This window comes from Varroa destructor, unplaced genomic scaffold (assembly GCF_002443255.2).
Source record: "Varroa destructor unplaced genomic scaffold, Vdes_3.0 BEIS01000002.1, whole genome shotgun sequence".
In the NCBI taxonomy this organism is placed as follows: domain Eukaryota; kingdom Metazoa; phylum Arthropoda; class Arachnida; order Mesostigmata; family Varroidae; genus Varroa; species Varroa destructor.
The window spans coordinates 34692694-34706888 of NW_019211455.1; the positions used below are offsets into that span (position 1 = coordinate 34692694).

At 36.9% G+C, this 14195-nt stretch overlaps 1 protein-coding gene across 4 annotated transcripts in view; it reads left to right on the top strand.

Annotated features, from left to right (window-relative positions):
* LOC111245110 (protein patched-like) overlaps positions 1–13743 on the top strand; it is a 44736-nt gene extending 30993 nt beyond the window's left edge. For 3 of the 4 annotated variants that reach the window (XM_086979705.1, XM_022792987.2, XM_022792986.2), the window contains 3 exons: positions 7002–7258; positions 7663–8285; positions 9217–13743. In XM_086979705.1, the coding sequence (XP_086835831.1) occupies positions 7002–7258; positions 7663–8285; positions 9217–10057 (1721 nt within the window). In that variant the 3' untranslated portion in view covers positions 10058–13743. Of the gene's footprint in view, positions 1–7001; positions 7259–7417; positions 7500–7662; positions 8286–9216 lie in introns of those variants that run through there. The other variant, XM_022792989.2, reaches the window with a different exon arrangement.
* Positions 13744–14195: the final 452 nt, after the last annotated feature.

Below are 14195 nucleotides of genomic sequence, written 5' to 3' on the forward strand. Positions count from 1 at the left end.
TGTGCATGTATATCATAACAAATTTACAATTATGAAAAGTATTGCATTACATTCTAACATTCCTTTTTGTTTTTCATAGAGTGTAGCCATCCTGTTTTGTTTCGTACTCTAAATTCATTAGCTTCATTTGTTAACAGCTTTTTGAGTGCATGGGCACTCGTTTGCAGGTGCGTCTTCTTATGTCTTTCTAAATTGACCCGATCACATCTTGCGGGGAAGCTAAATTTGCGGAGTATAATATTTTTCATGTCTTTTTCAGCTGCTAAATTATAAACCTTTGTCCTAATAACAAACTTAATAGAGTCTCGTATAACGCCTTCTTCACCCAGAAGCTGGATACAGAAAATTTCGCCATCAAAAATTGTATGGATGATCAGCACCGTAAAAAGTGTCGGCCTATTGTTCTTTGTACTATTGTACTACGTCTAAGCTATTCGATGTATGCACGTCTATTGATAGCTGTAGCTTACAGTGCTATGGGCACTTTATAATGCGTTTGCTTCTACAAACGTACTCAAATTCTGTAAGCACAGTTCTATTCACCTAAATGTGTGCCAAAAATATGATGTGACTCCAAACTACATTTTGGGTACAGGGGAACCTTCGTTACATTATTATCATGCCGCAGTATAGTACCGCAGGCACCTATTACTAATGACTTATCATATTAATTTAAAAGCTGTTTCAGTGAATATTAAACTACTATAAAAGCACTTACTGATAATTGTTGTGACGAATCTTCCACCAGTCGTTCAGAAAGGATCTATTTACGCAGTAACTGTGAGGTAAAACAAAATGATACTGCTAGCGTCATAACCGCTTATTCAAGACAATTCAAGTACATTGAACGCATGTTTATGTATGCTGTGAAAGGTAATTCAAAACGAACGCATTTTTGGGCTGCATGGTTTCCTGGACCACATTTGCCACTTTACAGCGGAGCTTGTAGCCAAGTTTTCGGATTATCCAGGGTTACAACGAAAATAACTAGTTACTTTAGAATTGTGTTGATATAAACAGATATTTCATGCATACAGTCTAAATGTGAGCTAAATGGGACTTTTAGCCGATTTTTTATGAATTTTTAAACAAACATGATCTTTACGATGTTCAGTTAATTATTCTTCCGATAACTCGTATTAGAGTCAACATCGTATTAAGTGCTGAGAAAATAATACACAACAAAGGGCTAACTGGTTAACAAAACTTAGTCTGCCAGATGTATAGCGACTCTTGAGAAAGCACTAAACCTTACCGTTGTTATGAGGAGCCTTCAACAATATTTGCGAATAAAAGCGTGTTAAAAAATTAAGAAACGCATGTCAGCTAATACAGCTTATTTTTCTAATTTTATTATAAAATTGCCAAAAGGTAATTAAGAATTTTGGAACGTCTGTATCTGGTAAGAAGAAGATCGTTTTATAAGTTTCTTAGTAGACTAATGCGCGAGCTCACACTTTCAGGCCATATCAATTTTTGCTAAGCCTTACAACCCACGCCTTCGCAATGTGACTTCGGAAATAAAAATATAATAATTTGAAGCATCAAATATCCTTCGCTAATACCAAACATTTTTTTTTAAATCCGGGTTGCTCATGTACAGACACCCGATAGCCATGGAAATCAGTTTTCTATCCATTCTTCCAAAACCTCTGTACCTCAATTAACTCAACAAGCGTTTGCTTAAAGTTCTAAGCAGATGCCAGCCTTGCAACATTCCGGCGACGGATAGTGCGCATCTGATACATAGGGTATTCAGAGTAAATTGAGAGAAAATTAGTGCCGCCTCTATATAAGCTGCATCGAAATAAAAACATATTTTTGAATCGCATTTTTTGCGTGTGCGAACAGGGACATAATAAAATCTATATTTGTTAAGTGCCACTGTTTATGATCACAGCTTCAATTCGGGGTCTACACCGGTCGTAAATTATTTTAAGAATATCTTGTTTCAAATTTAGAAGTAATTTTTTAATAGTAACCAGGATGAAAACTGTACCTGAAATCCCGTGTAAAAATGTCGAAAATAGAAAATTAATCGATCTTCTACTTTGTCTCATGAAGGTCTTCGAATACTTCGAAAGCGTCGTAGAAACTGGCAATGTTAAAGGCCATCGATCTATGGAAATCAAGGGGAAATTTATTTGGTGCGGAAACATTAAGTAATAGGTAATTTTTGCTAATATTACGAACATAGATTTTTTGCTTCCGCTAGGATGTATTGGCGATTCCTTTAATAAAGAACTGGCTCTCTTATTATATCATATGCGGATGAACACATATTGACGAACAGTCCGCTAAAATGGTTTCAGTATATGGATACAGCCCGTAGATAAGCAGTGACTTCCGCAAACTGATTAATTAGAAGGAACAAAATTTAATGCCGTGAAGTACATCCTAGGCTCCAGTTCTGTTCAGTGCGTTAATTCGCAAGTTTTTTTGTTTTAAATTCAGGACCGAAGAGCAAAACCTACAGGCATTTACATTGGGGCAATCTTGTTCGACCCACGGGAACAGAAACTACATCTTTCAATGGAAATGAAAACATTCGTATCACTTTTCTACTGGAGCGATTTTACGATATTTTAAGAATATGTTATTCAATTGAATTTTAAAGTTAATTTCTATGCAATAGATAACTTGTAAAATGATGCTAAATTTTCATTTCGAACATGCCTTTTATACATATACTTCGTGGATTTCTAAATAATTAGAAACACAAGACCTTTAATTATCCTTTAGTAATTAAGATCTCGAGAACTAGACAATTGCTACGACGGTTATTGTATTAGGGATGTCAACATATATCGTCAAAATAAGCAAAATGTAACATAATCAGACACAAACGAACCTGTTAATCGGTAGGGTACCCTTGTAGGTCAAAGCATTATTACAGCTTATTTATATGTGCCAAAAAAACCAATGATTTTTTATATTGTTCATTTCTTGTCAAACCCAATCCAAGACACTCCCGACTTGGAGCTTTTTACAGCTGGTTGAATCAGAATAATGGGCGAAACTTTGAAATATGTTATGTGTCTATTTTAGATATAGAAAGGTTTTTTTCTTATTATATGTAGAATATATATCTAAGATACATAATGTTTATTTATCTTTGAAGGTGCAAGTTCAACAACATTTAAGAAATCTAAAAGAACATAACAACAAAATATATATGAGTAATATATCACATCCATCAATATCAATGAGTATCAGTCATTCATATACCCCCTGAATCGTAACATTTATAGGCTTAATAGCTTACGACATAAGTGCTAAGTCTGCAGTTGAATCGAGGTGCCATGCACCCTAGGCGAAAGCACAGAAGGGAACCTATTTGCATAGTTATCACAGTTTTTCTTGCATCAACTTTAAATCCGCCTTTCGTGAGATTCATGAGGGGCCCATACATAATTCAAGGTAAAAGCGTAGATCGCAAAACGAATAAGAACGTGACGATTTTTTTGTTTCAGTTTCTTTCTGTCATTAACTTTCATCAGCCTCGTTGGCACGTATTCCGGCGAATTCCTGCTCAAATTTGCCAAGACGCTTGGAAGAGAACTCGCTTGTTGGGTGTCCAAAGCATGATCCTATATTTTCTATGAGAATCCCGGTATCGGCAAAGAGGTACACTAGCCAGTTTCTTGCCGTACTATGAAGGCCCACAGCACGTTTCAAGGAAAGGCCCCCACTCGGTTGAACAGTTCGAGATTCCCTACTGTAAATTCCTCTTAAAGTTATATTTATCTCATGAGTCGCTACAAACGCCGTCAGGTTGAATAAGCGGAGCGTGGTCGCAGAGAAGAGGCAATTTGTGGTCCTGAACACATGATAAAATTAGCACTTCTCGGCCTTTCTTTTGTAATTTATGAGCTAAGGTTGCCACACTTAAAACGGATGATTAGTCTGAGCTACAGGAACCTATTCATATATTGAAGGTAAGATGAGGAAGACGTATTATCAGCCGCCATTCTGTCTTCCCTCTTGAATTTAACATTCTCCATCTTATGCAGGTTGATCCTTAATATGCTAATCCCGTTGCTACCATATAAAATCTAGCCAGGGAATTTGATAGAATTGTGGTTAACCGAGTCATCCAAGACCGAAAAAATAAGGTCGAAAGATAACTTTAACCAGGTTCCTTCGGCCCTTGATTCTACTAAAAAGATATTTTAGAAGAACTAAAAACAAAAAGGGACTCAAATTATCACATTATATGTCATTCTGGAAAAAGGAGGTAGCTTCACTCTTATTTCATCTAGGCTCACAGCCAGCATGGTGAACACGTTTCCTGATACATCCAAATGCAAAGAACCAGATATGTGGGCGCAGAATCGGATATGTTTTTGAAATCAACAAGCACTGCGTACAAAGCCGCTATACTGTTGAGCACATTTTTAATATGAGCCAGCAGGGCACTGTATGCTATTTCCATCAAATGCTTCTTCTAAAATCTAACTTGTTTCTCTGGGGCAGTTTTTGTGCTTCCTAAGTTATTGGTACACAGCTTGTAACATACACCCTTCTTAGTGATTTCGCGCCATAACTGGCGAAGTTAGCTCAGTTTTGAAAATCATCAATAGTGAGCAATTTCTTCACTGAGCCGGTATGCTGACGTTCGTTAAAGAGTGCTATACAACAACGCGTTGAGACGGCGACGCTGGTATACATCCGCTTTCTTCTAACGAGTTATTCATTCCAAAGAAACGAACTTTATCTCGGGTAACGTTCGTTGCAGACACATTATTAACTGAGATTCCAACGTGGTCCTAAAACACTGCTACTAAGCTGGAGTTTATTACCCAACAACTAAAGACCGCAAGCGAGTCTTGGAGCTGAGTTCCTAATGTTAATTTAATCGATTTTGGTAAAAAGGGGTTTGTACACAGCGTACACGTAGTAGACGAATAAGCTAAAGGTTCAAGTCATCAACTAGTTAAAGTTATCGACTGTTAATATAATTACGCAATTAAAAAGCCTGTCTTGGCGAATTCAGAGTTTGAGGTTTCTAATAACAGCAATGTCATCAAATGATAATTCGCTGACAGCGTGAAAGTTAGTGTCTATTTTCATTGTTTTGAAACTCCATATTTCTGTATTTAGGTTACTTTTGTTAACCGTTTCACAGGGTTCCCATTTAAAGACTCGGTTACCTTTCTAAGTACTTGAGTATTTTTTTTTAATTTAAACAAGACTGAGATAGCCATGCTTATACACTTTTATGGGCTCGAAGAATCTCACTGATTAATGAACCAGCAAAATCAAATTAGAAATGACAATTGCTCAAAATATCTGTGGTCTATTTGGCCATTTTTTGATGCTATCATAATTAGACAAATCCGCGCGTGCTGAACGATTACAGGTTTGGGAAATAGAAGACACTGTATGGACTTCACATTGACTAGCTGATGCCAGAATTCATTATATGTTTGTGTTGAAACATCACTTGAGTGACTGTTCAATTTTTTACGCTTACACCTGCTTCCTGACGTAAAGTCTGCTTCATGGAATAACTAGCTATGAGAATATAGAGAATATAGGCTTGTACATTCACGTCTAGTTCTATTTCCATATTAAAGAGCAAACCACGATTAGTAAAGACTAAGATCTCTTAAGCTATAAAGAAAACATTAAGTCGCTCAATATAATAAAACATAAATATTGTAAAACACTATGCCGTGATCAGTCTATTGAGTATATCAGCTGGTATTTTAGTTTTAGAAACAACAAATATGAATAAAGGCGTAGCCATACACTAACAAAGCCACAGGTTGGCTGGTTCAAGCCACGTGTGTCATTAATTAAAGACAATGCTCTTCCACTTTGTTTTTGAAAGTGTTACCTGATGTCCCTTAATATTGTCTGTTTTTGAATAAGCTGAATAAGTTTCTGATTCCACTTTTTTAGTCATTGTAAATTAATAGTTTATAGGGCACTGGGAAAGTTACGTATTCTTGTAGCATTTAGAAGGCTTACCCAACGCGCCATGGAAGCACGATGCGAAATGTTAAAAAAAAACTACGCAAATCTGTGGAGCAGCTTTATGTAACATGTTGAACTTTTTATAGGTTAATTTACATAACTAGTAAACACACGCGAACTTCTACATGTAGTTAGGCTATATTCGTATCTTATAATTATGAACTTCTTTTAATGAATAAAGGTCTGATCCTTGCCCAGGCTGTTAGGTCGCTCTGCAAATAGTTATGTCAAATGTACTATCTTTATAATTTATTGCTTGTCTTAATTTTTTTTGCGCTGTTTTATCTTTTCTGCAATGCTTACAATTTAGTTGAACGCTTTACTGTAGTTTTCTGTCAGATCAAAACATAGATTTGCAGCAGCTGAAATAGATTTCAGTGTCTTAAATTTCGATTTGAGCCACAAACCGCACCCTGCATGACCGCTAGAAGCGAAGGAATTCAGATTTTATTCCGTGAAAATTTTGAAACCCCCGAGAAGACCTCCATATGCTAACCTCAAACGATTTAGTTGGCTTCAAAAAAAGCTGATTATCAACTTCTTACAAGCGCAATGAAACGGTGAACAGCCCAGCAAATTAACAAAGAAGACCTTGGAGCTTCTTGCATTACGATGCTAGATTTCGGGCGGCTTTGTTAAACTGGGAATTCTGACAAACCATGAATGCGAATATATTTGGTACCCGGTTTATAACACAGACCTTGCTCCATCGATTACAGCTACAAAGTTATGCATCACTGTTTAAGAAAATGAATCGAGACAAGAAACAGAAATTCAAAATTCGGTCTGCCGAACTGTTTGCTGAGAAATCACTTGATTATCCGAACTATAAAAAATATCCAGAGATTAAATAAGTAGTAAGTACAGTTAAAGTAGGGCAGACTAATCAATCCAAAGGTTAGCAGCGTCTAAAGTGAGTTGGCAAATCAAAATCACTGTACGGTCGACCTTCAAGTGCTTATTTCCTTAATTTCCTATATATGGTCAGCAGTATATAATCTGTATGTTCTTTATTTCAGATCTACAGAAAACATTTGATATTGAATGGAATCAAGGCTACATTAAGCTAGAAGGGTGGAATCAGAGCGCATCAAATGACGCCATCTTAGCCTACAAACTTCTGTTACAAACTGGACGAACTGATAACCCGGTCGATAAGAGACTACTCACCTCAAACAGACTGGTAAAAGAAGACGGTATAATTAATCCAAAAGCGTTCTACCACTACCTTACAGCTTGGTATAACAAAGATCCGCTCATGTATAGTTCGTCCCAGGTACGTACATTGAAGTATTAATAATAATAGCAATCATATATTTCCAATAACTTCGATAATTTATTGATATATATTGAATAGTAGTTACGGTAATTTATATGTTAATAGTGCTCTATTATATAATTTACATATTCGGTAACACTGATTCTTGCGTGTCAGTCGTTACAGTTCGAGGGTTGTACGTTGTCTCAGAAAAACTGTCGATGCTTGATCCTTTTAAAGAGCCTTTTTCGCAATAACAGTGCGTAATTTTCCACAAAATTCATTTGAATATAAACTCTTTTCTTTTGCATGGGTGGCAGAAAACATTACGCCGCATCTAGAAAATATTTTGTTGAAAATGGTAAAAAGAGGTCTTGCAGAAAGAAAAACTTTACCAAGTTTTATTTTTTTAAACCTTACAGGCGTCCCTGGTGCCCCAGCCCAAGCAATGGGATGATATTCCTCGTGCGCAAGAATTAAAAATACCCAAGTCGTCGGCTATACAATTTGCCCAACTTCCGTTTTACTTACGTGATCTAAATTCGACTCGCGAGATCACCGCAACGATTTCTCAACTTCGCTTAATTTGCGCGAGGTTCGAGGAACGCGGCTTGCCAAACTTTCCGACAGGACTACCTTTTCTTTACTGGGAGCAGTATCTACATTTGCGTTTCTATTTGGGCGTGGCGACAACACTTATTTTAGTAACAGTGTTCATCGTTATTTCATCTGTTCTCCTTAATCTGTGGTCAGCACTGCTTATTGTATTTGTGCTTGCTGCGTGTGTTGTTCAGGCGCTAGGAACTCTGCATATCCTAGGTATGTCTTTAAGCGCAGTTCCTGCAGTCCTCATAGTAATTAGTGTTGGCATGGGAGTAAACACGACACTTCATCTTACTATCGGCTATTTGACTGCCCTTGGTGGGAGGACACGTCGTATTAGCATGGCACTCGAGTACATGAGTACGCCTATTATACATGCTACGGTCACTACGCTTCTTGGAGTTGCTATGCTGCTATTCTCGGAGTTCGATTTTGTCGTCAAGTAAGTCGCCACCTTTAGACTTGACTCGGAAGGAGTATCCAGAATCATAATAGCTGATAGAGAATAACAGAAAATTCAAATACGAGATCTCATCTTTATCTGTGTTTTCTTTAACATTTGATGAGTTGTAGATGCAGTTGACACTTAGAAAGTAAATCAATCTTCAGGTCTCTATTAACAAGCATCATACGTATTATTATATGTATTTATTTAATTAACGTTTGTATCGCTTTTATTGCAGCTACCATTTAACGTGTATCTTACTTTCTTGGTCCTTTTTGATGTGTTGTCAGGAGCAGTCGTAATTAGGATATACGCTAAGCGTTAAAATCGTTTTATTCCAACATTAGCTTATTAACTCGGTGAAGGTGTCTGAAAACGATCTGTCTCAGCGGTTCCCTAGGGACATCATGGAGAGCAGAACTTAAATGAATACCCATTCCTTTTTTTATTTATTCTTAAGAATTTTTTTCCAAGCGTTTTTTTAAGCCAGTAGTAGCGGAAGTCTTTACATAGCTATGTAAGGGCTCTTCAGTATAATATAGTACGTTTCAAAAAACCCTTTTCCACCATAGGATCCTTTTCTAATAATATTGTTACTGGAAACGGTGGGCATAATTTCTGTGTAACTAGAAAATAGAAAGACCCGGATATTGCTTAAAATAAAATATAAATGATTACAACGTTGTCATTCAGACCATTCAGTCTTAATGTTCGTAGCATGACAATACTCTAAGAACGGTATGAATAGACCGTAAGAATAGAATCACGGATAGAAAGGCTAACCACCAGAGCCTTCGTGCTCCATATTCGAGGTGATGTGTATTTTAGTTGATACGTCATGTGTAATATAACTGTATTTGTCATAATTTCCAATATACGCATTATACGTGTTAACAAGGAGGGTTTGGTGCTTGCACTGTAATTTCAGGCATTTCTCTCACTTGCTGTCAGCCATTGTGGTAATCCACGCATATAATGGATTCGTAGTCCTGCCCGTGCTTTTAACATACATTGGTCCTAGTGGCGACTTAGTGCCTCACAATAATCGAGACAAGCTTGAATTCCCGATCCCTCGACCTTCGCCAGCCCTTAAATCCCGAACATCTACCGCCGCCACTCGGCCAAGGTCGCGTTTTCCACATAACGATCGTGGTCGAACTAGCAAGAAGTCTTCTTTTCTTTCGCGCACACAATCTGAATTATCGTTGTCAACTATAACGGAGGAGCCGTCGTCGTATCAAAGTACATCCCCCGAACCTGAAACCTCTCCCGCGAAAATTGTCGTTGAACCTGAGATTACGGTAGAAACAACAACTATAACAAAAACCGCCAGTGGTCTAATAGAAAGTAGAACATCAAGATCTACAGGGAGTAGTAATGGGGGAGAAAATAATCCGAGTCCAACTCCCTCCTCAGCTTCCAGTGGTGTAGAAAGCGGGACAAACAGCCCCACTGTTGTGACTACTACAGATGTAACACCTTATGGCACGAATGTCACCACAAAGGTAACCACAACGGCGAAGGTCAAGGTGGAATTACATGCGCCATTTATGCAACGACTGCACCACAATTTAGATCGCGCAGATCATTGGAACAGAGATCAGTTCAACATTGCCGACCACTGTCGACCACTAAGTCGGCGCAGTTACCGAACCTCTAGTGGAGATATGACTAATACAACTTCATATGATAGGACTGAAAGTAGCGTAAACAGCTCGCTTCCATCCCATCATGCAGCTTATCCGTGTTATTATTCTAGGCGCCGATAGAACATGACGAAAGTTGAACACCTGATGTATATATAACAGTTACTATTTATAAAATCCTTTTTATGTTGAGAAAAAATATTGAGTAAACTGACCAAGATAGTTAATGTCTATGATTAACATCGGTTTCCACAAAAAGGAAGTAAATGAATTCTCAGGCACTGAAAGGCGAAAAGTGTCAACATTGAGCTGTCTGGCGAGATTCATAATGAAAAAGTAGCGTCTCTTAACGTCAACATTGTACTTTGACTCAGAATGTGTAAATATCATGTGTAAAGGCAGTTAGTGGCTATATATATATATATATATATATATAACCACTAACAGTATATATATATATATATATATATATATATATATATATATATGCTGTACTGGTTTATAGTGTGTCATGAATTTTGTATATAAGAGAGAGGGTTGGATGACGTCTTCCCGTGATTCCTAGGATGTAGTAATTTTTAAATATTTTTAACATAATTTTAAAATAAACGAGTTAGGTAAAGAACGAACTACCTCCCTTCCTTAGGAATGACTCACGTAGGTTTCATTATAATTATTAGACAACTTCGTTGCGATTTATTAATTTAGATTCACTATGAAAGGTAATTAATCATTTGTCTTTTTTCTTAAAGATTAATTACTTTTACAAGGGTTGTGGCGATGACAAATGTCAAGTAGGTTATTAACAATGCAGCTTGTAACAATAATATCTAACTGATACTCATTCGAACTGTGCAGAGTCTATTCATAGTTTAATAGATCTGTATATCTAGTCAAATCAATAGGAATGTTGAATCATAATTCAAATTAGATCTAAGATTCATAGAAAAGACCGGCAAAGTGCATTCTTTAGATTAAGGTTTAGAAAGTTGTACAACAAACGGATCAATATTTTTAGCTGAAGTCCAGTAAAATAATTAACCGCTGTTAAATTCTTAATGATTTTCGCTTAGTTCAAAATTTGATATAAACTTGAAAATAAATAGGTTTACAAAAGATATATGCGTTTTTAATTTTATGGCAAATATTAAATCTGTTTGCACAATTTGTGGGCATATCTAGCCAAATAGACCTTTTTGAAGCAAACCGACATGTCACGCCCAAATACAGTAGTGCACACTTTCCTCATAATACCATTTGTACCATGGTACCATAATACCAAGTGTAATTCTAACAATGGTTGCTGTCAAATCGTACACATGTATAGGGCAAAAATTGTAGCATTAGAACTACTGTTACGATTTCCGCCGACTAAACGTTAGGACTTTGCAAAAGGAGTGCATGTTTGTAATGCGTTTCATTCTATTGTAGCTACTGGAACTATTTGATATGACGACCACAGATGTTATAAAGTCTATATATATTAAAATATGTAAAGTTTGTAATTGTATTTTATGCTCTATCGACAGAAGTACGACAACATCTTGACCTTCATAATAGGTACTAGCTTACAATCAACTTTATATTTAGGTGATATAAGTCTTGTATCCCTAAGGATATCATCGCCATACTTCACAACTTGCAATTTTTCAATTTGGGAATGACTGGACTACATACATAATTTCAATTTTTCTCTTAATAAAACGCCAAAGTAGTACTTTACATACTAGGCCACCCAAAGAAATTGGATAATGTGTGTTAACTAGAGGAACTAAGTACTCTAGATAGTCAATAGAAAAAGAAACGAGGCACGCGTTGGGCACAAGGTTTATTCGAAGATATTCAACTCGAACAACATATTACGATCTATTAGTAGCTCATTGCTACATGTGACTAGTGTTGGACGGCCAGTGCTCTCTAATAACCTATCGTGACTGAGTAACAGGCATTAGGACATCTTCTATAGATCTGCAAATACACAAATTGCTATCTGTATACTTGTAGCTCTGTGGAGGCTATCGCTATAGGTATATCTAACAGTGGTATACTTAAATAGTTGTTTATACTTTATCACTAAAATCTAAACCGGATGGACTCATGGCCTCGAAATTAATAATAGACTTCACAATGAATATGGATTGACCACTGGGAGTATACATATGAGATTATTTAAACATAAAAGTGCGCGGTTGGAATGGATATAATCACACCTATTTTGCTGCTCCTTCTAACTCATATCTTTAATCCTCAAAGTTTTAAAAATTGTGAAGCTTATGAGTAATTGAATCTAATATTCTATTACCAAAAACGTACTTATAGAATAAAACAGGTTTTATTAATTCATTCTTAAAGGATTTACGTTCTGAAAATGTTTAGTGTGTCTGTTTACTAATCTAACAAACAAACCGGGCATCTATTTTATCAAGTCACCATTGCCACAAGTAATTCAAAACAGATTATTTTACGTGTAAATGACTCTGAATTAGCCCTATATTATTGATTGTAAGTTTGTGGCAAAAGACTTGCTTTTTTAAAACACCGCCATTCTATGTCTAATAATTGCTCCGCTTTGTATATACTCAAGACGTCGTCTGCCGGTAGTTTGTCGAAGCTTAGGCTATTAGTCTACAATTATTTTTAATATGTTTGGCATGGAAAGGCAGCTGCCAACGACGCTATCAAGCCTCTGAGTATGCGAGGCCCTACCACATAACCACCAACGGCGCGCCATGCAAAGTGCTCTCCTGTTTTAGTTCGCGAAAGTAAAAAAGACGACGACCCTGACCATCCACTGGATGAAAATAGTTCGCAACAGCAACCGGCAGAAGACAAGAATCAACACTTCTGATCTCTGTATCTGGTGGGTTATCACTGGTTACGTATTTTTCAAGATGAAGGACACAGTCTACGATGTAGATTTATTGACTCGGCACCGGACTTCACTATAAGGATCTCCGCGTTTCATCTCAAGCAGCTTTCCAAAATCTTTCCCGGTTGCCAAGGTTTCGCGGGCTTTCTCTATAACAAATGATCATGGCTTCGCCCACTACTGCACATCTCCAAAGCCGATCATTGCAGAAACAGATATTGTCTTTTAAAAAAGTCTCAGAATTTACTGATTACTCTTTCAAGATGAGTGATCGTGAAAAACGTAGTAGCGGAAGATTAAAGCGTGTGAAGTTGACAGTCGGTAGAAAAGGTGCGCTGTAATGGCTGAGGCAATAGCGGAGTTGGTAGCATAAGGTGCCTTGCATTACCGCATTCTCGGATATGATATCCCCGGCAACACTTTTACGGAGATCTTTGTTTTTGACAGTATAAGAATCGTGTGCAAGTTACAAATTTGTTGACGTACAGGTTTTCTCAAAGCGAAGGACCGAAGACATGAAAGCGAGTTAGTGACCTGAAACTCACCAAAGTCTAAACGCAAATCATACAGGATATTAATTTAATCATGAAGAATGCTGGCCATGAACTGGGATATCAAATCATCAAAGGCTTAATGAAAAAAAGAAAGATGGCTTAAAGGAAAGGAAGAAGAATATAACCAATACCAGCCGAGGAGACGTATGCGGAGAATTTGTGACTACGAGGACAAGCGCGCCAGTTTTGTAACTTTTGTAGTTAAGGCCATAGAATTTTTTCTTATTTGAGTTTCGAAGTTCAATCATAATTTTTTTATTTTAGCCGCTGGTCTTTCCTAAAACCATTAACAGTTTGGCGCCCTAGAAGGTATGAGTTATAAACGGAATACTTAAGTTTTAGTAGGTAATCGACTACGATGGTGTTGAATAAAACTAGACTTTAAAGCTGTTTGTCCTTTATTATAAGGGTTTGAGCGTTTTCGCAATAAATAATGCGGCAGGTTCCCTTTTGGCTAGGTATCGCGAAGGTAGCCGACTTAAGAATAGCTACTAGCTTTAAGTACACGCCTCGTAAAAAGGCCACTGTAGAGGGCTTTTTGTTTTTGAGGAGAAGTTAATATGCACCTGCCATTTACGTATGTCGAGCCTCGCTTCTAACTATTTGTCATGGTAGCGTAAGACTTTAGTCAATCTCAGTTGCTAACGCAGAAGCTATTAAATGCACATTTTCTTTTGTTGTTGATCCTTTGTCGATACTTATTTTAATATAATTTAATATAAGATCGAATTCTTTTCTCATTCAAAACAGGGCCGGAAAAGTCCAACGTTTTTCTGTTCCTATTTCTTCAAGCTTTATTGTTTTCGTCACGTACTCAGAATTACTGCTAAATTCCTTT